Source organism: Necator americanus, chromosome V (genome assembly GCF_031761385.1).
Source record: "Necator americanus strain Aroian chromosome V, whole genome shotgun sequence".
In the NCBI taxonomy this organism is placed as follows: Eukaryota; Metazoa; Nematoda; class Chromadorea; order Rhabditida; family Ancylostomatidae; genus Necator; species Necator americanus.
In genome coordinates this window covers 29,435,343-29,462,536 of record NC_087375.1, presented here as the reverse complement: position 1 = coordinate 29,462,536, position 27,194 = coordinate 29,435,343, and the positions used below count along the sequence as shown (strand labels likewise).

General features: G+C 39.2%; 1 protein-coding gene across 2 annotated transcripts; it reads left to right on the top strand.

The window, feature by feature from the left end:
* RB195_015595 (uncharacterized protein) lies at positions 1-27,194 on the top strand (the record flags this gene model as incomplete). Of its 2 annotated transcripts, XM_064206377.1 has the most annotated exons (16): positions 1-546; positions 20,384-20,479; positions 20,591-20,662; positions 20,756-20,812; positions 21,681-21,846; positions 22,093-22,278; positions 23,051-23,208; positions 23,346-23,534; positions 23,938-24,035; positions 24,139-24,376; positions 24,439-24,588; positions 24,644-24,832; positions 24,979-25,086; positions 25,256-25,363; positions 25,421-25,527; positions 27,182-27,194. In XM_064206377.1, 16 exons carry the CDS (start codon positions 1-3, stop codon positions 27,192-27,194), a joined length of 2,481 nt encoding a protein of 826 aa, XP_064062258.1. The 2 variants fall into 2 exon arrangements, with proteins under 2 accessions (XP_064062258.1, XP_064062257.1); XM_064206376.1 differs by lacking the exon at positions 22,093-22,278.

Below are 27,194 nucleotides of genomic sequence, written 5' to 3'. Positions count from 1 at the left end.
ATGCTTGAAGATCACCGGTTTACTGACACGATTTCACGGAACACGTCCGTACAATCGGCTATTGAACGTTTCGATCAACGCAAGCCGATGATGGTACAAAATCGGCCGAAATCCAGCAAGACTCCATCGCCGGAAGGTACTGCGAATATCCAACAGTACAACCACCAAAGTGGTTCCACCCTACTATCTCCACCAGTACCGCTGCCGCGAAAAGTGTCGTCACCATCCGCGAGTCCTCCTCGAGCGGACCTCACGCCATCTGGCGGCCCTAGCGAACCCGATCGGAAACAGCGCTCCCGCTCGATCCCCCTCAGTACGGATGTGCTGCTACATTCGCGTGATGACGTTCTCTATCACCAGATGAAATTTACCAATCTTCCTTTTCGACCGAGCAACTATGGTGCAGGTATTACTGGAGTTTATCAGCAAACAGTAAACACGACGAGTTCGGAGGATGACGGTTATGGTGATGAGATCGATGGCGCATCAGTCGGACAGGAACTAGCAGTGACCTCCGAATTTCCTGCTGATATGCTGATGAAACAGGTATTATTATATTTTGCAGATTATTATAGATATAAACAAGTGGTGCGTCGAAAATGTTGAGTTGAGAATGTTGTAGAAAAGGATATTTCAACTTTAAAAAGAAATGAGATTTTTGTAGAGACATCAGTTTGTGAGAACGAATAGTTTTGAGTACAGCTTTTAAAATATGACTGCAAGAAGTACAAGGTGAAATTCAACTTATAATGAAAAATCCTCCCCCTTAGCCTGTGGGATGCATGTTATTTAACCTGAACCCATGACCTAGAATCTATGCTATACTATGCTGAAAGCTTCTCACAACTAAACTTTTACTAAAAGCTTCTGGTTTCCTTAAAGGGAGGAAGGCGGAGGACAAGAACAAGAAGGACGGGGTCACGAAAATGAAAAAGAAAAATAGGAGGAAAAATGATGACAAGAGGTCTATAGTTGGAGTTAACGATTACAACAGAGAACGAGTGAAATCTTCAAAAATTGTTCTCACAGGAGCGTTTGACGGTCAAGTACTCTTGGGATATAATTGAGTGACTATCAAGCTTCTAGGCATTTCATTTCTACTGGACGTTATCAGTTGCTGCACCTACAGTATTATCGTAATTACAGCGAAGTTTCTACGAATACGCATCTTTAGACTTTTTCCAAAAGGCATGAATAAAAATTTTTGCCTTATTTTCCTTTTTTGATACTATCTTGTACATTTAGTATGCCTTAGTAGCACAATTTCTGCAGTGTGTTTTATCTTAGACGCAATTTTGTGATGGCTGACACGTGGAACGCAGAGCCTGCTTTCTTCAAAGTCTCTTCAAACTTACCATACAAGAGTATTCCAAGTGGTAATCTGGATGGAAATGTAAAATAATTCTGAAAGTCATTTATGCCCTATTTTTCCAAACTTCAAGCCTTAAATTGGTTTGAATTCTAAAGTGAGAAATGTGATTGTTCACGCGAACCAAGACCGCTGGAATGGGTTCGGCGAAAATAGTGGTATATCCGTAATTAATCTAAGCCGATATGCCTTGTTGCAAATGCTTCTGTCACGGCACATATATATGTGATTAAAATAAAATCCATGATATGATAAAATTTCTATCATCAATCAATTGGTTTTTTTTTTTACTGAAGCAGGTTGATTTCCTAATTAATAGGAACTACAGATCAACGCGAACAATTCTAATTAGGAAGCACTTAGAGAAAGCTTTGGAGAAATGTTTTTTCTTCAAGAATATATTTCTCTGCTATTTTCCCCAAGTCTTGCCAAATATTCCATTATATTCGGCTTTGCTTCAACTTTTTTTCAATATTGAAGAGAAAAATGTTTAGATTACTCTATGAGAGAGAACCACCACAGTTATGGTCCACCCAGTTTTTTGTTTTGAGTGGCGAGATTTTCCTTTTTTTAAAGACAGTTAAAGAATTAAATATGCATTCTGCCACTGTGCAAGCCAACTGCAGTACCAAAAGTGAGGGCATACTTGACTGACGTAAGCGGTCATGTAGTTGGGCATTATCTTATGACAACAATCACGTTATTTCGTGACATTCACAGGAACAAATCTTTTCTGCTACGTATATGTAGAGCAGTACGGTAGAACCTAGGAGGTACGAATCAGCTGCCAAAATTTCATTCCAGATTTAAATGATGTGCTAGTACAGATACATGCGATAGTCGGAGCCGGTGCTTCGACTATCGTACCTTTCACTTTTCGATCGTTGGGAAAGGGATTCCATTCACTTTTGGACCGTTGGCAAAGGAACCCCTTTCACTTCGGGGCCGTTGGCAAAGGGATCTTCATCTCTTGCGCTGCACCCCATGAGCTAAACCCCATCACCTGAGGAATGTCCGTCTCCTCTCTATCGTACCTGTGCCAGTACAGCATTTTTCTTTTCTTCAATGACTTCTTTACCATGTTTCGAAAAATGGGAAAGCTCGCGGTTACGTTGGAAATTTCCTTAATTTCATTTTGATTCCTGTTCCCGTTTGAACCAACAAACAATAAGGGCTTCACCCCAAAAATCTGGGGTGGTGCGCGTTTCAGGTGGATTATGACTAAACGGGATCGTAGATTATGAGGAGGAGGGTGATTCCATCCATTTCTTCCTCTGCCGTGAAAAACGACCAGGAAGATGCGGCGCCTGCACGAGGATGGCGCGCTCCAATAGAACTATTTGTAGGAAATAGCGCCCCTGAACGCTCGAAGCAGCATGTATCCGGGCGGTTTTACGACAATTAGGAAAAAATGGACGGAATCTTCCGCCTCCTCATAATCTACGATCCCGTGTTGGCATAACCCACTTAAAACCATTACCACCCCAGATTCGTGGGGTGATGTTTTTAATTATTTGAATAAGTAGTAACCTTTTTAAGTTGTTTCTGCATAAAATCCGAACCATTCGCAAGAAGAATCAATCTTCACTGCATTCTTTTCTTCCATTAAAGTGTTCGTTTTGTTGGTAAAAGAACAGCGTTACATTCATTTTCCATCCCCTTTCAATCAAAATTCGTTTCGCTTTTTATTCCTTTTTGACGAGAGAAAAACTAAGACACAGACCACACATAGATGCACCGTATCTGAATGTCATTTGCATGAGTCACACCGTGTACGTGGCTGTTTGTAATTCTTTTGCCTCATTCTTGTTGTTAAATAAAGCTAGTAGTTGTGTACTCTGCGCTCTAATCTAGTTGCGTTACGTGACGTTCTGTCGAAATATGATCTATTGATGGTGCGATAAGTTTTTCTTAAACACGGAAGAATCGTTCGTGGTGAAATCACTGTCCTTGAATGTGTCATATTTCTCTCTTCACTAACATTTCCATTCATAGATATATGTGATCGTTTCGATTTCTTCTCCTTCGGCTCTTTTCGTTTTCTTCGCGATAGCAGCGACAGTCTTCAGCGGCGGAGTTGTTCTTGTTCACTGCTGTTGCAAGTATGCGTTGTCCATCTTTTAGATAGAACCCGGTATGAATTATGTTGCTAGGAAATTTTGTATCTCGGAAAAATATCATAGAAGAAAAAACTGGCGACAAACCTTTTCATCATCCCATGCTCTAAATCAGTATGGCACGATAAAATCTTGACACATCCGTGAGCGCAGACGGACACGCCGGGTCTGCTAGCAACCGCACAATCAATGCACTTCTGCCATCCATTTCCCGCTACTTGACAGACTCGGGAATGTAACGTAGGTAGTCCGTTGATTTACCCCTCGCGCCAGAATCGCCGCGTATCTATGCGCTCGCTTACGTCACACGTAGTTAAGTGTGTCGTAGGAAAATCCGGTCGACAAGACCGTTTTTCACACTCCTATCTAAACCCTTAATCTTACCTCTTCATCGTCAATTTCGTGGTATGCCGGCTTTAGTTCGCGTCACAGTCTTAGTGTCGTATGTTTGTGCATACCACAAGAAATTTGCTCCTCTGCGGAAGGACCACGGATAGTTTTTAAAAAATGAATTTTAGCTTGCCAAAATAGGTAACTATAAACTGTTAAGGGTTGCGGTGATCACCAAAAATTCGCGCTTAACGCATTGTTGTCCTTTCGACGGGCCTTGCACATCTACAGTGGACGTCTGAGCAGTAGGGTTCTCAGCACAGCACATTTAAGATTTAATCTTTATCTTTTGATTTTCGAAGGGTATACGAGCTAATGTTACTTGTTGTCTAGTTGATCAAAGTCATTGCAGTAATCTTCGTCTGAGGACTGCCCTTCTTGAACATCAACCATGTCGATTTTCTTCTGATCAGCTTTAGAAAACGCCCTTAGCGTGCTGTTGCGTTTGTGGGAATTTTGTATCTCCGGCGTTTCGATACTAAGGCGAGACACTGATGCAACCAAGCGTAGTTAAGACCTACGTAGCTCAGCTCGCGTGGTTCAGGAGTGCAAACAGTGAAGCGATAGCCTTCTGCTGTTCGTTGTTGTTCACCGCTGCTGTAGTCAGTCCAAATTTTATAGACGTTCACTCCTTTACCACTTCTTCACACATTTTTATAGGCTGGAACAACCAAGCACAAAATTGTGACTCCTCACAGCGTGCAAATCTGTTCTTGCAGTGTATTTTTATTTTAAAATAGAGCAACACTTCCAATTGATTATCTCAAAAAATAATAATAAAATAAAATAATGAAAGGGCAATAATAATGATGAAATTTAAGGTGTGCGCTATCTCTCCTGGACCGCCAGACTCATTTGATGAACTTGTTCTCCTAAAAATTGGTAGTGATTGAATGTGTTATTGAGAGTTGAGAAGAAATGCTCGTGATTCGGCTGTCTCTCAACCAGTCATCTCTGCACCGTCAGACTAGTTTATAAGCTCGAGTATATGGTTTAGCATGACTTTTCTTCTTACTAGTATTCAGTTCATTAGTACTATGATCATCCTTTGATATGAAGTAACCGTGTTTTGAAGAGGTTTAGAATTAGCAATTCGAAACTTATATTGGAAGCGCAGATTTTGTTGAGGTTGACAGTGTACCTGTAGAAGACTATGGGTTGTACCTTCTTAGTGACCTGTACAATCTTTGCATAGTTTTTTCATTGATCCCCAAGAGAAAAACTCGAAAAATTTCTCAAGTCTTCCTCAGAGTACTGCTTTATCTGGGTCCCATAGAACAGGAGAAGTTTCTAAATAATAAGTATCATATATCCGGAGCAGCACTATAGTGTATGGTAGGCGAATAAATTTTAATTAAGCTATGAGTGTTTCTTCAGAGAAAATTATAGATTAACAATTGTCGATGTTAACCTGTTTTTCTTTCTCTTCTTCGGCTAGTTTTTTTTTTTCTTTCGAAGTAACATAAATACAAAACTCAAACAGGTAACAAAATCTGAAACTACTTTTGCTGTTCAAAATAAAGCTGCTTTTGTAGGCGCTGTTGTTTGAATACATCATGTATGAATCATTTAATAACTTTTGCATACGTTAAATTTCATCCGCTATACGGTTTTCCACGCACTCACATTTGCTTATTCCAAAATTTCAACAAGCGTTTATTTAAAAAGGGAGGGGAAGGCGTATCACCGAGGATTGCTGAGAAACGTTCTTTCAAGTGCTTAAATTCGAAGTGGAAATTCGCGTCTCAAAAGTGGTTTAGAAGTGCATTTCTCCTTCCTGACCAGAACTCTGAGGAATAGTTGAGCTTCTCAAAAAAAAAAAGGAGAACGAGGCGAGGCTTCATTGCTTAACTACAAAGCCGAGGTCGATTTAGAGATGATTTTTTGCCAGAGGCTGGCCACTATACATTCCATAGATCCGTAATCGCCTCTGGTTTTTAAATCCCATTCGTACCATGTGTGCCAGATGTAGTGATGAATTGGGGTTGTTGGATGTGATTGATGTGCTCAACGCTACGCTCGTATAATCCCGTAGTGGTTCCTCAATTGGAGTCTTTGGAAATCCTTGGAGGTGTTTCCCTTTGTTAGTCCGCCTGTACCTTCTTTAAAAGTTCCTTAATATGAGGTTATAAACGGCACCTTTATTACCTCACTACTTTTTGTAGCTTTTAGAACTTTTAAGCAATGTGGTTCTAATTAAATTTCCCTTGCTTAGTCAAACTTAGATACAGAAGAAAAAGTGGTAGGTCGGTCAGGTACTATTTAAATTATATTGAATGATAAATTTTTTATATTAAATATTTTGTATATTTACTATTTTCTTTATTTATTTTATTAGAACTATTAGAAATCTGTTATTAATGATTACTTCTGCAGTGTTCTACTGCAGTAATCGATTCATTGGCATCTTTTTTCGTTATTCTGTGCTCCTATCTGTATTCTTTCTTCTTCTTATTCACTGTTTATTTCTAAAACTACCGAAAAATGCGTTTTTAAATCTCTCAGCAGATGGTGCAATTTGGGTGGTTGGGAATTTCCATTTCTAATATGTTTATGTAATTCCGGCTCGCTTTTTTGTCTCAAATATCAACAACGATATTATATCATACCAGACACAGGTCATCCGCTTCCCATATGTAGACCATTCGAATGATCGAATGGATGTATGGACACGTTGCGACGGTCGTGGAAACAAGCCTGCTGGGGGCTGTTCCACTACTTGACCTATTAAATTACGAATCTGATTGATTTAATATGCAAGCATCTATAGGTTTCGTTCTTCTAGACATTTCCAATTTCCTCTAAACGAATGCCGTTACCTCGTCCGTTTCTGATAACGATGAAACTTTCACAAATTGACGATTACGTCATCCTTACTCACCACAGCATCCGTGAGAAGAAGCAAAAATTACGTCAGATGCGATGACCAGCACTGTAAATAGGGGATTGTTTTCGATTTTAAACCGAGTTGAATACATATATACATTCACCTCTAATCGATATGAGCATGACATTTCAGAATTGTTTGAACCAGGGGAAATTCACTAATCGAATTTCACAATGAGCAATTTTTTGAAATGAGATTTCCCTTTCACAATTTTATAATAGAGAAACCGAAAGCACAGTTTATTAATCTTCACATAATTTTATGGACGGGGAATCAATTTTTGTGAGCAGATGTGTAAAACCTTCTCATACGCATAATGTTTGGAATTTGAAAGTTAAACTGTTAGATGTTCCAGTTATGGTGTAATGGTGTCATCACATCCTAACCACTATGACATCACTGGTTCTGTTCTTTATGAATCTGAGTTGATATTTTTCAATTGTTTCCTTAATGAATTTCAATTTTGTGAACTCGAAATTTTCAAGAGTGCTGAAAGACGGCGACACTTTTAAGTTATTGTCACGTATGAAATGATGTTCTTGGTTGGCGCTCAATTCATGCGTATGTACCAAACCTGTTTTGAGCAAACAACACCCGATGTTCTTTTGTGGATCTAGTTCCTGGCCGAGAAAAAAAAACACTCGGATGCCATCGAGAATTCCCCAAGGCTTAAGCACTTCTTTAGAGAACGCTTTCTCGTCAAATCTAGAGCCATACTTAGCATTTTAAGACGTCGATGATGTTTGCTGCCTGCTAAAAATCTAAAATACCTGGTAGAAGAACATTCTTTTGGAATGTTACGGTTCCGTTTGTGTGAACTAGCGACTGGTTCCCACTAATCATCTTCTACATATCTTGAACGGTTAGTTTTGCAAACTCGTAAGATGCGCATTTTCACAGTAGGTTTCAGATGAAATTTTGCTGTGTTTTAGCAGTCAGATGATACTAACTAGTTGCTGAATCAGAAAATTAACGTTGTGCACCATAACGTTTGTGCAGCGTTTCCAAGTGGTCATTGAGCTTTTGATTCCGCCTATTGGCTCATATCCGCTCGCATCGGTGTTTGCAATTGCACTGGTGTGTTCCGGCCGCCGTTCGGTTGCGTTTCGCATCATTCTAACGTTTTGTGGGAAAGGCGACACTTCTAGCTGGGCGACAGATTTTAATCGATGTTTAAATTTTCTACAGTAAGTTTGTTTACTTGAGCACTTTCTTTTTTTTGTAGTATTGGAAAAGATGAATATTTCTTGTGATATTTAACTTCTGTAGAAAATTTTATATAAGTATAGGTGAGGACGAGGAAGTGGTATACATAGCTCATCTTAAATTTGCTAAGGTCAACTATTTCATTGGTACTGTTCTATTTAACTCATTAAAACGTTGCAACTTTCATTTCAATTGATGTTATTATATATGTGCGCATCATTTTTGCGGCCTACTAGTTGGAATCCGGATCGATTCCGAATTATGTCAAATTGTCTGAATCCTTTACGCTGCCATGTAATACTGGTTCTTTTTTTTGAATGGTTGTCATCTAACTAAATTAATGCTGCAGATTTCCTCAAGCGTGAAGTTTACGATAAGGGATTGACATAACGGTTTTTTTTTCAGTTTTACACCTTTCTCGCTATTTATGCATCTTTCTATTTCTATTTCTCATGGTATGAATGTAAGCAATCTACTTTGCGAGCTTTTTCTGTGCATTATTTTCTCCTTCAAAATTTCTTGATAATTTAGTACTATTCACCCTACTATTTTGCTTTTTACACTGTTCATTTCTTCAAGGTGCTGAAATTTTTATCGAAAAAAGTATGCAGCGTTTTGTGGTTTTGGTGCCGGAAAATTTAGTCCTCGCTCACTCATTTCACCGTACGCATTAACTCTGCAAAATGACTCAGAAGAAATTTTGTTAGTCAAATTTAATCATTTTTCAGAAGTCTAACCCTCAGAGACCAAAATGACGTCCACGTTTATCTGAAATTGGGAAACACGCAAAAATCCGCTCTATAAGAGTACATATGTACATATAACAAACATACGGTCTAGAAATGGGTATTTGAGAAGTTAATACTTCTAAAATCTAATCTCTTAAATAGCAGTTCTAATCTGCATGTTGTTAGCAATGACGGGAAGTGTAGAAATGTTGTTTGCAGTCTCTCTACCCTTGGATGTGCACCATTGATTCAATTTTTTGGAAATGACCGCCTTGGGAACCCGCTTTCATTGCTCGTTTAAAATACTTGTTGTGTTAGAAAAATATTACTGTGTTCACTTCAACTTCCTTATTTTTTCTACATATTAGCTAACTGAAAATTGCATATCAAAACTGTGGAGCAGGGAGCAATTTTCGAAAATTTGACATTGTACCAAGCAGTACGTCGTTTGCCGTCACGTAAAATGTGTACGTTTACAGTATACATTTTCCGGGTCATCCACTACTAGTAACTTTTTTGAAAGGAATTTTCTAGACGTTATAACCTTGGTCTATTTATTCAGTGACGTGGAACAAGTCCACGTATGAACGATTAACAGAGGACTTGATATGCAGTTACAGTTACACATCTTCGTCAGGATTTCCGTTTCCTTCACAGCGCATCATTGTCCTAATCCAACACTCTATTTCTATCACTTCCCACTTATGTGCCTTTCCCATCAGAATCAGTACATTAACACTTCGAATGATAAGGTCGCGAATACATAGTCTATGTAAACATTGTTGCCCAGCGAATTCTAAAAAATTCCTAACCGTCATTTCGAATCTGTCGTAATGACGATTTAGTGGGCAATCCAGTTGGAAAATGGCTGCATTTTATTTTAATAGCATCTGTGGTTGTGAATGCACAACAAGAAAGCAGCTATTCTATGACTTTATCCGAACGCAGTCAATTTTCCTCACATGGGAATTGAGACTGCTCATACGAGTGACAACTTAGTTGTCGTCGTCGCTCTTGATTTGACTTAAAGCCGGCATTCACGCCTTTAAACATCTCTGTCGTCTTCTGACTCAAGACTCTAACTAGTTTTTTCTATGGATTCCATGGCTTACTGGTTAAACCATCGACACTACTTCATTGATTCTAAAGGAAAATGCTTGCCCGAAGGACTAAAAACTAGCTTTCTCCCTAAGTGAAATTTCTGTAATCTCATTCTTCTTTTCTCCGTTAAAGTCACATAACTACATTCCTGTCCTACTGAAGCGGTAACACATTAACGATCAGTTTTATGAATGCACTGGTATGCCTTACTTGGTCTCTCGCAGCTGAGCCGGTTGAACGTTGACTGCTGCTCAGTATCAGCGGGCCAATGTTTGCTAAACGACGTAAATGAAAGCCGCAGCGTGGGGCGAGTAGGTGCGACTCCCGCATTTATGACATTCCTCAGCTGCTCGTTGATCTCTTCACCTCCTTTTTGCAGTGTTTGAAGTGTACAACGGCATTGTTGACGAGTTACTTGAGTAACTGCAATGAAGACTTTAGTTTATTTATTTATTTATTTGAAAGCAAGCACATTATCTGTTGGGAAACAGGTTCTGATGCTGATCCAACAGATATCTCGGACAGGATACAGTGTACCGTCGTTGTTTACTTACGCAGCAGGCAGTGGTTCTGCGCATTTGCACTACCGCTAATATACCTTTTTTTCTTCTCGAAAATCGATTTTCACTCTGTTTTTACGGAGCGATAAAGAAAACTGCGGCATCCTGCATTTGGCATAACGTGCATTTCGTTACGAAGAAGATGAGTGATTAGAAAATCTGATAATTTGCTTCGTCTGCGTTACAGTAGTGTTCCTATTTTAGTTTTATTTTAAGATAAGAGATATCACCATAGGTGCAAAAGGATGAGATCTCTGTGTACAGCTCTTCGCTGAGCTACCTTTTTCATTTTCTGTCCCAAATCTGTGGTGTTTGTTACAGTTCAGCCTATTGGTAATGAGGTACGGGTGCCAATGATGACGTAGTGTTGTACTTGATTTGAGAGTTTCACGAGGTTATTATTTTTTTACTGTGTTTTCATCGTTCTTTATTCGCGTTTTATCGACATTTATTTCATCGCCCTCTTCGCAAATTGTGCAAATCGATCAGTGATCTGTGTAAAATGCCGCTTTTTTTATAATCCTACGAGTTCTTTCCACTCTCCAGCAGAAGCATTATCTCATGAGCAGGATCAAGTAGTCTCCAAAATTTTAAAGAATACTCTAGCTGTTAGGCTTTGCTGGTTTGGATGATGTTCTCATTTTAACAGATTTAAACCCCGTTACTATGCTCAAATGACTTTCTTGTCTGAGTTGAGCTGCCAAGAGCCTTCTTTAAAATTTAGTTCCTTTTGATTAAAATTGGTTTGGAGCAACTAAGATGGGTAAAAACAAGGAGAGAAATGCTGAGCAATTTCACAGGAAATGAGTGTGGACGTTGTCCTAATTTACTGTTGTTATTAAATAGTTTCGGTTCGATGGTGTGTGCTGCTTGCTTTAGTGTGCTTTCTGATCCAAAAATATAATAAAGACCGTCAAAGTGCTCCTGAGTTTATACGCATTAAGATTATTATAACATTTTCAAGGATTAAAAGTCGGCCAAGGTTTTGAATGTAATTCGTGGAATTCTTACGTCTTCTTGATCTTTTGAACGTAATGTTAACCTTTCCTAATGTGTCAAATTTCTCGTTTTTTCCTGGCGTGCGAGTCAATTCGCAAATCGATTCCGGTTTGCGAATGTAAAATCGTTCCTAATCCTATTTACTTGAAAATTTGAGCACATCTTATGAGGTTCCTGAATCGTTCATCTTCTTTTGCAAGAATTACTGTAACTCTGCGCCCAGACTGCTCTCTCTCTCTTTGTGGACGTGATGCCCTTCTTCGCCTGCTGTCACTGGACATTTTATAAATAAATGAAGTATTTGCTAGCGTGTTTTTTCTCTTCTCTTCGTCATCTCTAAATTGCAGTGAATCAACGGGTCTTGAAGAGAAATATGACCGATTGATTCATCGTTAAGTGTTACATTTATGACGGAATAAATTCTCACCAAAAATACATAGATTTGCGAATGCGAGTTGATGTGAGAATCACAGTCATTCTCATCACTTTTTTTGTTCAGTTTCATTCCACTCTTCTTGGATCTATTTTTAAAATTAGAAAAATCCGTTAAGCTATATAGTTCCTCCTTTTGATTTCCTTACCTTTGTTAAGCTCCTCTCTTATTATGCTAAGGCTCAGAAATAAATACTTTTTTAGCATGAGTTTTTACGAGCTGCAATAAATAAGATTTCTCATATGGTTGTTTTTGGAACTATTCAATTTCTATTTTAAACCGCATTTATGTTTTCTTAGCATAAGACGGTTTGTTTCATTGTTTATAACCAATTGGTGGTAGGTAACCTGTAATCAAATATACAAATAATAATAATGTGTGTTCAACTTGCCAACCAATAATTTAAGGGTCCCAACCAGAGTGCGAAATTCTGTTCGTTTTCACTCATTTCTCAAGTAATTACCTTCAAATACGTGAAAGGTTACCATTACACTGTGTGAAGGAATTTTGAAGAATGGCAGTGTTGAAGGTTTTATGTCACTTCCTGTACATCGTTTCAATACGGGAACAGGAATGTATGAGGAGTTTACAAACACTTTCACTTTTTGCGGAATAACTTGCGACACTGGTTGAAACTCTTGAAGGGGGAAGAGAGGAGGAAAAGAGCAGTGAGAAGAAGGAACGAAGGAGAGAAGAAAAAAATGAAGAAGAAGGAAAAGAAGGAATGTCGAAAGTGGCACATCATTTTGGAGAAAAAAAGCTGAGAACATTGCACATGTTCCACAAAGACGAGAAATGTTCGTCAAAGGTTCGATCCCCCAACTGGGTCGAAATTTTGGCGGAGCAGGGAAAAACCTGGAACTGCACCTTAAAGGTTAATAACTCAATATTACATAGTTCTCAACAATTTATGTACACCAGAATTTAATAACGTTTGATTTGCTTAGATGTTATGGGCATTGTTATGTTTCGTTATGTGGATCCTTGATACGTTGGCTGGCCTTCGCAAATCATTCATTATAAGGCTGCGTATACTATAAGGCCGTTCACCAACTTCAGCGATTCCGAATTGCAGTAAAACACGTTGCACATCCTGAGCAGACTGATACTGCAGAGACTTTCTGTGTGCCTTTCTTTCTTGCAACTTTGTAATTTCGCAAGGAAGGTAGAGGTGGAGAGAGGTCACGAAATCCTAGCATAGATTCAGCAGGCTGTTAGAGTGACCAGGCTCTTCATGCTTCGGGGTCGATGGATTGGTACCAAATTTCTCTTAGAAGATAAAACGTGTACTGGCTAGGTGACATTGACTGCACACTCCTTGTTGCCCTCATGATCCTGAAACGATTTTGAGATGGTATCGAACGCAAACCCGCATCCGAGTCCGAATAACGCCACACTATCCACTTTTATGTTGTTATTGTTGCAAATTATACCACTACAGGTTAGCTGTAAGTGTAAAGTTGTGGCTGTCAAAAGATCGGAGTAATCTAAGCCTGGGTTATCAGCAGCATAAACTATTTTTTTGTGTCGTTACCTATTTTTCAGATTCTATCCACCTTTCTTTGTATCTTCTTCTAAGTACCATGAAAATTTGTATGTAGGAGTTTTCGTATAATTCTATAATTATACAATAATTCAACTTATTTCAGTTAGAACCAGAAATTAGTATTATTTCTTATGGAAATGTCGTTTGTGCTGACATAATTTGGGCACTGATTCATGGACGCAGTGGTTACCAAAATGGCAGCAATAGTTTCGCTAAAAATGGAAATAGCCGTATTGATTTCTCATTTAAGGTCTTTAAAGCCAAGCGAAAATGGAAAGCGATTACTTTATACTAGACGAAAAGCAGCATAGAGAAGTTCCTTTTAGTTTTCACATTGAAAATCGAGGGTTTAGTGTCTCCAGTTTTTAACAGCAGACTCCATTAAGCTCTTTCAAGCCTCGTAAGATTCACAATGCTAGTATTATGTGGAAATTATTTATCCTTGGAAGGAACTAGGTGTACCGGCTAGTACGCTATAGAATTTAATGTTTTCGACATCTATGACGATGGGACCTGTTCTGTTGTCAACGGAACCCCTATGACCATCAATGCACCATGCAAGCAACTAAACCCACGTTGCGACTAATATCATCACAGCTGATGGCCTAGTCTGGCCACCACCGAAACAATCATATGAAAATTCTGGAGTAGTTGTTACCATTTCTTGGACCTGTCTTGCCCGAATGACCGCGATTTTACATACATATGTATTTTCTGGATAAAACCAATAATTTCATATTCTTTTCAAGTTTCGCTGTTGGCGCTACACTCCAATGTTAGTCCCACAATTTTCTCTTTCAAGAAAGCGTTGAATTAAAAGTGATCGTTCGAGTTAAAAAGAAACTGTGAGTTGGAACATACGAGTTGAGTTTTACTTTGGTGCTGCATGCTACTCGACCAGTTTTGTTCCCTACATTAGCTACAATTTTGTTTTTCATAATGGCCTTTAGTCCCTTTCAATGTCCTCCATCCAGTTCTGTATAACTACATTTACAATGCGAAAGTCCTTGCTCAATCACTAATACAGTGTTTCGTGGTTCAAGGGACCATACTTAAGAAGTAATCGGTTTCTTCTCCTTTTCCTTCTTTAGGACTTGAGTATTACTCATATACCCATACGCATGACACGGCTGTAGGGTTAGACTTCCATACAGGTTCGTGGAGTTTCTATAATTTCCGAGATTTATGGACTCCCATTTTCATCTGTGTTCAGCATGAATACAGTAAAATTTTGAAAGTGGGCTTAGGTTTAAGTGATACTCTGAAGGAATTTCTTTGAAGGTCACTTCATTTATAGGAGACGAGCAAACGGGTTGTATTCAAGAGTCTATCTTTCTCACAAACACCATTGACCCCTCAGATACCACTGATTATTCGCTAGTCATGAACAAAGTAAATACATGCGTAAATACATACATATCATATAAATATCCATACAGAATGTAAAGGCAGTCAAAGATTACGAGGTGCTACTCGAGTTTTTAAACTCAAACATGTGATCTAGCAGTATTAACTGATCGTAAAATCTTTTCCCTGAATCCTGATAAAATTCGAGTTCCGAAAGAAAAACAGAACAAGAAAGAGAAGAGAAGAAAAGGAAGGACTATGATCGAAGTGTCATTCTGAAGCAATCAAATGAAATTTCGATTCTTTCCTCATGTTGATTGTAATTATTATATTTGTAAGCGAGCCACTCAAATCATTTCCATAACATCGACGCCCCATCTTGTTGAAATGGACTTTCATACGTTCATTTCTGAAGAATTACTCGAAATAGATCCCCATAAAAGTAATACTGAGCGAATTAATGAAGTAGTGGGTTCATTGATCCCACTCGAATACAAATCTCCAACATCTTACTGTTTCTGACTGTGATGCGATGTGGGTGGTCGTAGTGACGATGTTTGAATATCGATTGATCGCTATCTCCGTATGTGCGCTGGTCGCTCTGCTCCGGTCCGACTCATCACATGGTACATAGTGAGCAACGCTTTGTGATATGAAGCATCCAGACTTCACATCACCTCGCTTACCTCGTGCTTTGCTAAAAACGTCTAGTAGTTCCGCCAATTCTTTGACATTTTCATTGCTGTCGGTCAGAGTTGGCCTATTTCTCACCTGTTTTCTTCTTAAATATGCAAAGATTATATAATAGTGAAAGATAGAGGCATATGTAGCTCTTCTCCACAGAATGTGTTGAATCTGAATCTCTCTATCAGCTGGGCGGATTATTTCTTTCTGTTTGCGTTTATTCACTGAAACGTTTGCTATTCATTAAGTATTAAAGACATAACAAACAATGAGTCATTCAGTTTGGCATAATGTTTGCATCTATTATTCTTCACATTTCCATTGAATAGCCTTAGTCTCAAAAAACATTCCATTTAACGCATCTCATGGAGCGATATGATAGATGTAGTACTTCCAAATTTGCCTTCCATCTGAACTTATACAGGCGTCATTTTTTTTTCTCGCCGAATTTCGCTTTATGAGTTCACCACAGACGAGACAGCTGCGTCTTTACTCGTATAGAGTTAGCTTACTCGCTGTCGAAGAGTTTTTGGAAAGACATTCTTGTGTAAGGAGAAAGTAGAATTACACTAGCTCATATACTGCTAGAAAAACTCTCCACATGATCACTTGTTCCCTTTTCTACAAAATTCATCTCAAAATTCGGGCTTTGAAAGGTTTTTTTTTTTTGTAATTCCTTTTCGCTCCAACGGATTTGATTATCCTTCTGCATAAATGGCATGTAAAATACGAAAACTCAAACTTTCCACTATTATCCTAATAAGGGAGGATTCTAAGAAAGCAGTCATAATCTTGATGGTAAGAGCAGTCCAAAGCATGTTTGTTGTTAAATTTTTGCTGTATTTTCTTCTTTTGCTTCCATTTGACCAAAATTCCAATTTTTTTTTGGTCCTGCCTATTTTGTTCCAAATAAGATTTGTCCAGAATAATAACTTGCCAAGAAACCATGAAAATGTGAGAACGGTCGCTAATGTCCTAGTTCAATAGCAGATTATACCATTATGTGCTGGCGCGGAGTAGGTCTCGTATGAGAAGGAAATATTATTAGCGTCCAAAGACTTCAGGAAACAGCTGACTGCGAATCAGTTCCCAGAATAATCCATTCAAATCGCAAATCCCGTGAGTAGTCAAGTCAAGACGATTGTCCGTATAGCATCGATGAGAGCTTTTTTTCTCAAAGTTCTCCAGAAGTACTGCTGAAATAGTATCAAAGAGAGCAACGACAAAGGTTCAAGTTGTCTTTCAGTACTTCTTGAGAAGTACATGAAGACATCTTCGTGGGACCGGTAAGTGCAAGTCAATCCGTCGAGAAGAATGGTTTCCGATGATGAATTCGACGATGTCGAGAGAACGTTCTCGAATTCCTTCTTTTCGCAGTCCAACGCCAAATGTCGTCTAGTCGAAATACTTTCCCACCTTGATCGGGGATTATTGTACCCATGGTTTATAAGGAATTAGGGGGAGAGGGCGTTTATGTCAACAGTACTGATAGCAAAGAGGTACTGTGGTACAATGTAAGATGTTCAACAGTGTCTGAACGTTCGATAGTTCAACATCGTTCAACATAAACAACAAAAAATGAACTTATCACTTTTTGTTCAGTAAATATGAAATATAGAAGTTGGTGTTGTAATTATGTAGCGAAATGCTTCACCGAACTAAAATTCATCAAGGAACATTGAACATTTTTCCCCTCTTGCTTCAGTAACCTCATGAATTAGTGTTTTTTCTTCGGTTTATTTCGTAATAATCCAATTATCCATGGACTTAGTTATCAAAGCGGGTTAAAGCGACTGATAAACACATGGAACAGAGTTTTTTTCATTTCTTCTGAAACACACATAGTGCGTACATTGAACCCTGTTCACTGCCTCTGCGAGCAGAAAGAAGAACGGATGAAGATATTTATTTGCATCTGTCTTGACGTTTAAAAACATCTACAATTGGACTGCTTCTGTGTGCTTGCACGCTGTCCACGTGGCCTATGTAATGGACTGTTATTGAATGCCTCGTCACGTTTTATTATCAATATTTCTTTTTTCTTCTTCATTGGGCAGATCTTCTGCAAATATCTTGTTTTCCTTTGTTTCGAACATAACTTCTTGATGATATGAAACTCACAGGAAATGGCCTCGTTAATTAAGTAGATTTTACAATTGGAATCATACGGTCCAGGCAGCAGAGACTTATGTTTGCACCTTAAAAAGCATGAACAGCTAATAAATCTATGTTTGGAATGAGTAATAATTAAAGATAATTAAATGCATAAGTTTTTTCATCAGTTATCTACGTTTTTTAAAGATTTTATCTTTAAAAAATAGAAAATAATTTTCATAGATCACTGCTGGTAAAAAATATGCTTCTATTTATTAAAGTGTACTAACATCGAAATAGTTATTTTTTGAAGGGCAGAGAGCAGGTCTAGGCTTGCGAACATTCACATAATTGCGGATCTTAAAATTCTTCGTAGAATTTTCGTGGTCTTAGCAGAGCGCTCAAAGCAGAAATAACGGCCATTTTGCAGCGTTTTTAATGAGCGAGTTACGAAGACATCGAGTGTGATCTTCATTTCACTACTGTACAGGTACATAGAATTTCCATGAAACAGCAGCCAAAGATCAAAAAATTAGACGCAGGTAGCTTCAAATCCAACCAAATATATTGTATCCTCATGGAATCGTGTTTCGATTGATAAAATGACGAAGGAATAGAGGACAGAAAAAAAATGACATTGTTGTACAAAAACAATTTCTTAGTCGTGATTAGCCCTTCAGAGGGTCTCAATAGGCAGGAGAGGTTCGGGATGTACGGAAACACCTTAGTTTAGATTTTGACGACGAGGTTCGCTATAAATATTGTCCTAGAAACTGCATCATAAAAGCGAACTGTGGAATATTGGGAGTATATGACGTTAAAGAAAATGCAAATTTTTCAATTAACAGACTCCTGTTGCATAAAAGGGGATGTACTCGGGTCAAGACGACACAGAGCGGTGCACTTGCGTAGGCTGCTAAGTTCGAAGCGGAGCGGTGGAACGTAACGGATACGGTCGTGGCGAGACCCTTGCAAGCATTCCAGGGCAGCCGTTTACGGAACTGCACTGTGGTTCATTTTGTTTTGATCTTACTATATGTAGTATATGTGCAGGAATTGGGCGGGTTGTCATCTTCGTCCTCGCTACTGATCCATATTAAAGGCAGCATACCACGAATCTGAGGTGGCGCGGATTTCAGGTAGAGTATCCGTATGCGAGGTCGTAGATTATGGAGACGGGGGTAGTTCCACTCATCTCTCTTTGCATCACTGCAAACAGCCGCCTCCAGAATGCTGTTTTGTACGACGCCATCTTTTGCAACGTTCCACCCCTTGCGCCGCCTCCGCCCTGCGATTCGTCGAAAATCAATTCGGACTGCCCTCGTAGGCAGTAAGGGACGCTACGCGCGCAAGGGTGGCGCGCTACAATAGAAGGCATCGTACAAAACAGCATTCAGGGGCCGGCTGTTTGCAGTGATTCAGGGAGAGATGAGCGGAACCACCCCGGTCTACATAATCTACGACCCCGTATACGGATACTCCACCTGAAATCCGTACCACCTCAGATTCGTGGTATGCTGCCTTTAACCCTATTCTACTTCCGATTAGTCGTACTCCCGACGACGACGTATGTTTTTACTAGAAAGAAACCATTCGTACGTGATGCGACGTATCGATACTGATCGGTAGTCTGCTAATTTCTGGTGTCATATATGTTCGACATTGAGTACACGAACGATCTGATTGTCTAATACGATGTAGCAAAGTGTCTCTAATCGGATTAGACGAAAAAATACAAATAGGATGATGGTGATAGGGCAACCTTCTGGAGTCTTCTGTCTCTCCTTTGTTACTGCGAGCACGTTCTACGCTCCATGTGCTTCTCATCGGTGTTCGTCGAAAGTTTGAGAATGATGGATCCACTGAACTCCTTAGCGCACAATTTTCTGGAAACCTTATTACAGTGACGTTTTCACTGATTGTTCGATGAAATTTTAAGCTAGCCACGAATTTCTTGAACATGATTGGATGCGATCCCACAGTAAAACTACGAAAACTTGTCCCTGTGCTGTACCCTATGCGGAAAAGAGATTTTAGGAACTGAAAAAGGCCTTCATGTACGAACTACTGTAATCTTCTCTTGATCTGTTGCATAAATTTCGAATCAGATGTTATAGCTTCGTTTTGGGCCGCTCTCGACAAGAATTTCTCAGGCCTCTAAGCTTTGAGAAATGGTATCGATTATATTCCGTACGAGATGATGATACGAGTAGATTTTTTCGCAATCGTTCTCTTGCATACGTTAAATTGTTTAGTTTGGGAGCTATTGCTCGCGAGATTTGCTTCTAATTTTGATTTTTCTTCATGAGATGTACGCAAATGTCGAAGCTATATTCAGTTTCGTTGCAAGTATTTCGAGCGAAATGCATCTTCTATGATTTTCACGAAAGGAAAAGTTGGTTTCGTCAATCGAGATCTTCTCTGCTTACTTCAGACTATTCCACAAATTTAGGTCATTGTTGAATGCATGTTTTTGAGTAGTGCGCTCCAGTTTATAACTGCGCTCCATTTCGAATTCACTGTTTGTTGGTCCGTAGCTTCCCTCTTTTTATTCTCTTTATTATTCGTATTTCATTGTTATAGTGTATTACAAGAGTAATTTCTCCTCTACTTGCTCATTCCTTATTTCATGGATATTTGGATCGTTTCTTGAATGGAGCTGAAACCTCTTTCGTTTGCTAGTGATTTCAAACGAGGTCTTTTTTCCAAAGCATGATATCAGAGTAGTAAACTGGTGTCATAAAAATAAACTAGGATCAAAGCATCCGTTATTTGCAAGTGTTGTTTATACAATTGCTAAGGAAATGGTGAAAAGGAGAACCGTGTCCAATATGTTTTTTTTTGTTGTTGCGAGATTTGTCAACTTATTTTAGCTTTTGAGTTTGTTCTAGATTTACCTTTTAAGAGTAATTTTTTTTCCAGAAGCTGGATCCGGAGGAGATCTTCACCAAACACGAGCGCATCGGACGCGGCTCTTTTGGTGAAGTGTACAAAGGCATCGACCGACGGACATCACAGGTTTGTTCGAGCAATCAGATGAATTTTGCTTTCGTTTGCCTCGATTGCCCAACTAGAAATAGTGTTTATTTGCACGTTCTGTGGGCGTTACCGTTTCCGTTTTCGTTTCAGGTTGTAGCGATAAAGATTATCGATTTAGAGCAGGCTGAGGATGAAATTGAAGATATTCAACAAGAAATCCAGGTAATGACCACCTACTGAAATCACATCCCGTGGATGTTTTTCAATAATTCTTTATTTATTTCAGTAATATTACTAACACATTACTATATTAAGGTGCTTAGCCAGTGCGACTCACCGTATGTGACAAAATACTATGGAAGTTATTTAAAGGTAATTGCAGATTTCCCTGTTTTTTCTACACTTTATTTTTTATTGCTCGTTACTGCTATGTTTCTCTTCCTATTTGTATTCGCTTTTAGAAGATACTTTATGAATTTTTTTGAACCATATACACCCACCCCCCCCCCCCCCCCCAAAAAAAAAAAAAAACTTCTAAGATTGCTTTGAAAGGCTCAGTGATTCGTATTTCCCAGATCTTATCACAAACGATGATGATGTTGAAGGATTTTGTATCGATCTAAAATGTCGAGGATATATGCAGTCTGTGAGGTTTTGGTCCTCTCGTGAGAATTTCCCATGTTTGGCTTGCAACGAGTGAAAATGTCCACAATGCAGACCTTTAAATTACTTTTGGAGAGTTTCCTGAGTCAGTCAGCAGTCAGTTTTACAAATTCAGACTTTTCAATATTGAATTTTTGCATCTCATGAAATGTATACTGAAGTTTTGTTCATGAGACTGCAAACATGGGATTTCCTTACTATCGATTAGTAGCAGGTGAATAATAGAACTAGCTAACAACGCTTCAAACCCATACGCAAGATGAACGTGTTTAATCTACTGTAGGATCATCTCTATATTATTCCTTTTGCAAGTACTCTTTGCTCAGATTTCCAGTATCATAACATGCTTCTCAACAGGTCGTTTTCCCTATCATTGCTTTTTTTTCTCGTAGCGTGACCTTCAACGTGGAAAGATCTTCCAATAAACCTTCAACGGATGACAATTTCGACACGTTTAGAAATTGCTCCTCGACATTTCACGAACGCTTCAATACCTATGGGAAACTTGTGTTTAACCTTCATACATTTTTGAAGCATCAAACAAGTATTGATGTTTGAAGCATTGTGATCCTTTTAGGGATCAAAGTTATGGATAATTATGGAGTATTTGGGTGGAGGATCGGCCCTGGATCTTACCAAAAGCGGAAAGCTGGATGAGAGTCACATCGCAGTCATTCTCAGGGAAATTCTTAAAGGGCTCGATTACCTTCACAGCGAACGGAAGATCCACCGCGATATCAAAGGTAAGCCGTTTTTTCGGATCCCATTTTAGTGTTTACGAAGCGTTATTATTTTGATTAGGTTTGTCTTTCTGCGGAAGTTATCCAATCTTTCTATGTTATTGCTCACTACTTTTTTCCTTTTATTTTTATTGGAGACTTTTATTATTTTCATTGCAACTGTCACAATAAGAAATATTTCTCTGGTAAATGATGTTATGAGAAATCCATCATAACATTGATACATTTCTGTTTTCTTGGGCTGTTTAGGCGCTAATATTTTATTGGATGATGTTACCGGTGCAGTGAAACTTGGCGACTTCGGTGTCGCACGATTTCTTTCCACTGTTGCTGGACTAAAGGCGAACACTTTTGTGGGGACACCGTTCTTTATGGCTCCAGAAGTTATACAGGACGGTCACTATGATGTGAAGGTGGATACTTCCACTGTGTACGGTTACTTATGAAGCTGTCGTCGTGCCGTTTGTAGCGCCATGTTTTTGCTTTTCTTTGTGACTGCGTTTTGCCTTTTAGAGCCTTTTTCTATCGTTATTAACGAAAAATGTGAACAACAGTGGTGTAGGGTATCATGGTGGGTGTCCTACTGTTACTAGTTTTGCGTAAATTTTTGACTAAACATCAGTAATTGCTACGTACTTGTCTGGGCTATTTTTGTGTCCAGTCTGTGAGAGTTTGATGCCGTGGGATAGTTTGTTGCTACAAGCATAATAACGTACTTCTTACGTTCAGTCCCTCTCTGTGTTATTACCCTTGAATGTTGAGCTATTCTTATCAACCACATTTGAAATTATTTACACTTTTTGTCGTATTTATACCTGATACCGCACTTTTGAGCACTTCTTTAAATCTCCAAATAGTTTTTTTTTTTCAAAGCAATGCATTCGAATTATGTCCAGAAGAATTTCTGTTCAATCAATGAGCACCCGTTCCACTCTTATTCCCCATTTACCGATCGTTAGGAAGTATGGAATTTTACTAGTGCTTTACAACTAACGGTTTGATCTCGAAAACACATCTGAATTTGAATACAGCCTTATATTTTAAGCTTTGGTTTACTAGTTCGGCTGTGCTGTATATTCGTTTACCCTGTTTTCTTCTCAGGAACATAGTGATATCTTATCTATATATTTTAGATCTAATTTCCTTATAGTGGTTGTGAGGAAATTAATATAAAAACACTATCTTCCCCAGTCCTCTGTTTTTCTAGCTGCTAATGTGTTGGTCAGCGAACAAGGCGATGTAAAAGTGGCTGACTTCGGAGTTGCTGGACAGCTGACGGAAACGGTGAAGAAACGAATCACCTTCGTCGGCTCACCGTTCTGGATGGCTCCTGAGCTTATCAAACAAGCCAGCTACGACTATAAGGTGATGTGTTGTTGCCCCTCATGGATCTGCTTTATGTGCTTTCTAGTTCAACCTGTATTCCCTCCGTTTTAGTTTTCCAACTTTTGACTTGGTGCTGAGAAATCATAAAACATTGTTTCTGAAGCTGGTTTTCTTAGGCTGACATATGGTCGCTCGGAATTACAGCTATTGAGCTGGCTCAGGGAGAACCACCACATTCTGATTTGCATCCGATGCGAGTATTGTTCTTAATTCCGAAAAATCCGCCACCACAACTGACAGGGCCCCAGTGGTCGCGCGTCTTCAAGGACTTTGTAGAGCTCTGTCTCAATAAGGACCCGGATAACGTAAGTTTTTTTTCGGATTTATCGTGGGAAGTTTCAGTGAGATCACGCAAACTTCTAACTTCATGGGTTTTCAAGAGTTGTAGAGGTGTTGTGGTAAAGTAGTTCATAAAGGATGTGAAAGCTTTTTAAAAGTGCTTTCACATCCTATATGAGCTACTTTACTAGTATAGTTTATGAGTTGACACTAGTAATAAAAATACGTGCGAATCACTCGTTTGAATTTATTACTAATCAGCGCCGTATAACTTCAGCAGCTCGATAAGACATGCATGTGAAATATCAACAACAGAAGAGATGTCTGTTGCATTCGAAATTAAATACCTTTCGAATAACACACTCTATTCGAAAATTACTGGTATAATTAGCGAGTATGTTGGTAGAGGTTTCAAAGATTCTAATTTAGCGGCCGTCTGCAAACGCCCTTCTAAAACATCCATTCATCAAGAAGGCGAAAAAGAATGGTATTTTAGTGGAGCTCATCGAAAGAGCCCGCGAGTACCGGTGCGTTTTTGAAACCTCTTCAAGAGATTTAGTTCTGGTTTATACTATACTGTGTTTGTTCTCTGTACTATTATACCATTCATTTATTTATTTAATGAAATAGATCTCGAACTGGTGTGTCCTCCGACAGCGACCTTGACGAGGACTCGGACGGCGGTGGCGGAACAAATGCATGGGATTATCCAACTGTCCGTGGTACAGCTAGCGAAAAAATTGATGCCAATCAAAGGGACGAGACAGTCAGGCAGCGTGATCGACAGCTGAGACCTGCTCTTTCGGAGAGGACTCAAGTTTCGGTGAATGACGACGATGATCTTAGCCCAGGAGGAACTATTGTTAGGGTGTGTTGCTTTTCGTATTCAATTAAGCTGTGGAAAAATTTGCATTTAAATCGTGACTTTAGTCGAGTGCAACAGTTTTGGCCGTAGCGGATCAATTGCGTGGGACATCATTGACGTCATCAACTGCGAATGGGAATGGAGGAAGTGGAGGGAGAACAACTGCGGCGTTTCAACCGACCACGATCACCGTAGCTAGTCCACCATCTAGTCCAGTATGTTTCGAGTTGATTGTAATAGCTCAGAAGATTTACTTCTTTCGTCCCACAGAACTTTCCTCACCGTCAACAACACCATCATGCGCACTCCCCGTCCTCTTCTGGATCCCGTGTTCACACTCATGATCGTCAAAGATCCTCTGGATCTGGTGGAAGGAATCATCACGCATCGTCATACCTGCCAATGGAGAATGGGGCACGTGAATATGGCGGCAGTGGTGGGAGGAGTCACAGACATGAGGTATAACAGCAGTATATCTCTTCATTAATTTCACTTTAAATAACAATTCACAAGTTGTTGCTTAAAGTGAACGTATTTTGTATCTAGTGTGATCGGTTTTGATGCTTTATGGGTTATTTATTGCGTACGGCATGTGTTTTCTATAGGTTGAACGTGAACGCCAAACAGGATCAGGCGGTAGAAACGGCTATACGAACGCAGTGCATGTATCTACACATCATGATCGAGTTCCTTCACCTCGTAGGAGAGTTGCTGTAAGCTGATTTCTTAACCATGTTACTTGCTTCCGAAGAGTCCTTGTACTTATTAATAGTAGTCTAATTCAGTAGAATAATAGAAAGTTGATTAGTATAAAACAATCGGTTTAAGTAACTTTGTTTGAATTACTGCGGAGTTTTTTCTTACAATATTGGTTATGTTTAGGGTGCATTGGAGTATAGCTTGTTGCCAGCTCTTGAAGGTATGTCGCGCACTCGTCATGCTACAGCTGAACTTGAAGCTCTCGCTAACGCATTCCGGCATGCGGAAGAGGTGAGTAATGGGCAAGGTCTATCCTTCACATGCGCATTTCGTGAATTTCTGTTCCAGGTCTGTCCGGGTATATGTAATGAACTAGTCGAAGAGATTCTGACGCGGTTAGCGCATCCTCAGGTCAACCAGAGTGACCTTGGCAGAGCTGTGCAAAGGCTTACAACGTAGGTGTACCAGCTACTCTCTTTTACTAGCTGTACTTCAGCAATCGTGTGAAAAGATTTCGGCAGATTTTCAAGCTTTTGAAATAGTTAAAATATCATCATCAACCGAATCGAATGTGTAAACGTTACTGGTTTGGCGGTCGATATTTATGCACTATGAATTTTTTGACAGAAATCAAGTAACAGTAAATTGGGTCTTACACTTTGAGATAGGATTATGTAAGAATTTCTCAACATTTTGGATGGTTCAGCGAGCGCTTTGCTTGTGTAAATATTCCCACCCATATAAGAAAAATTATACGAAGGACTGCAAAATGAAGGTAATCAAAGTTAACAATATCGTTTTTATGAATTTATGAGTACTGTAATAATGATGGAAGTAGTTTGTCTTTACAAGAAATTAGAACTTTTGACTTTTGCCATCTGCCGTTGATCGTCAACGCCTTCGACCTTTACTAAGGGTCGAATGATTAGCATCTGTAGCGCTTCTTCAATACGATATTTTGCAATGTAGGAGTAAAACATATCGTGACCAGCACACGTACTGTCCGGGTAAACGCATCACATCCTTGGTGAACAGAATCAGAATCCCCTCTACATTACGCGGAAGACTCTCCAGAACTATTTTCTTTCTAACTTTTATGTTTTTCGCTACTTTCTGCATATAATAATGCATGAACAAGCTTACCTGGTCATTTTAAAGACCTTCCCAAGTTCAAGTTAAATCCATCATTTCCTTCTCCTAAGCTGCCTGTGCGATCTTGAGGGATTCAACTTCTGTCCATTTTTTGTTCAATGATTTGCATGATTAGCGTTTGTCAAAATCGGAATCTCACAGTAAGATCCTGGAAAAGAGCTAAACGTGCATTTTGAGGAGACGCCGCAATCTAAAACAGAAACTTTTGTACTAGCGAAATAAGGTTTTCTCCGTGTTACGCGCATAGGTGCGATAGTCGGACCCGGTGCTCTAACTCCCTTCACTTTTGAACGGTTGGGGAAGGGACCTCCTTCACTTTCAAACGGCTGGCGAAATTACTCCCTTCACTTTTGGACGGTTGGCAAAAGGACCCCCTTCACTTGAGCTGCAGTCCATGAGCTAATCCCCCTTCACCTGAGGAGGGTCCGGCTTCTCCCTATTGCACCTATGGTTACGTGTAAGACAGATGAAAATCGTGCGCGAAAAATAGGAAACAAAGCAAGAAAACAAACACTTTTTACAAACTAAAATCTTGGAGATATCCTTGGAGCAACGATAAAACTAATGGAAAAGGACTTCATTAGTACTATGTAGTTTTATTTATGCACTTCTATGCGGAAAAATAACAAAAAAACTTCAAAAATATTGTCACTTTTTTGCTCCTCTTTCCCTTCCCATCTAGTTCGATGCCTTTATGAGTTGGTTGCTGGCTTGACAAGTGTGACATTCAGAAAAGTGCATTTACGCGTTGTTCCACTATTTTACTAATGCTTGAACTAAATTATTGACCTTTTCTGGTCACCGTTCAGAGGTTCATTTTCCAAATCGTTGTTTAGTTGTTTTCTCTAGATCTATAAACCTGTAGCATTATTTCAACTTTGAGTTGTCAGTTCAAATAGTTTAGGTTGCTTATACTTGCTCCACTTTAACTGTTAACTTTTCATGTTCTTCTTTCAGACGCCAAAGCTAA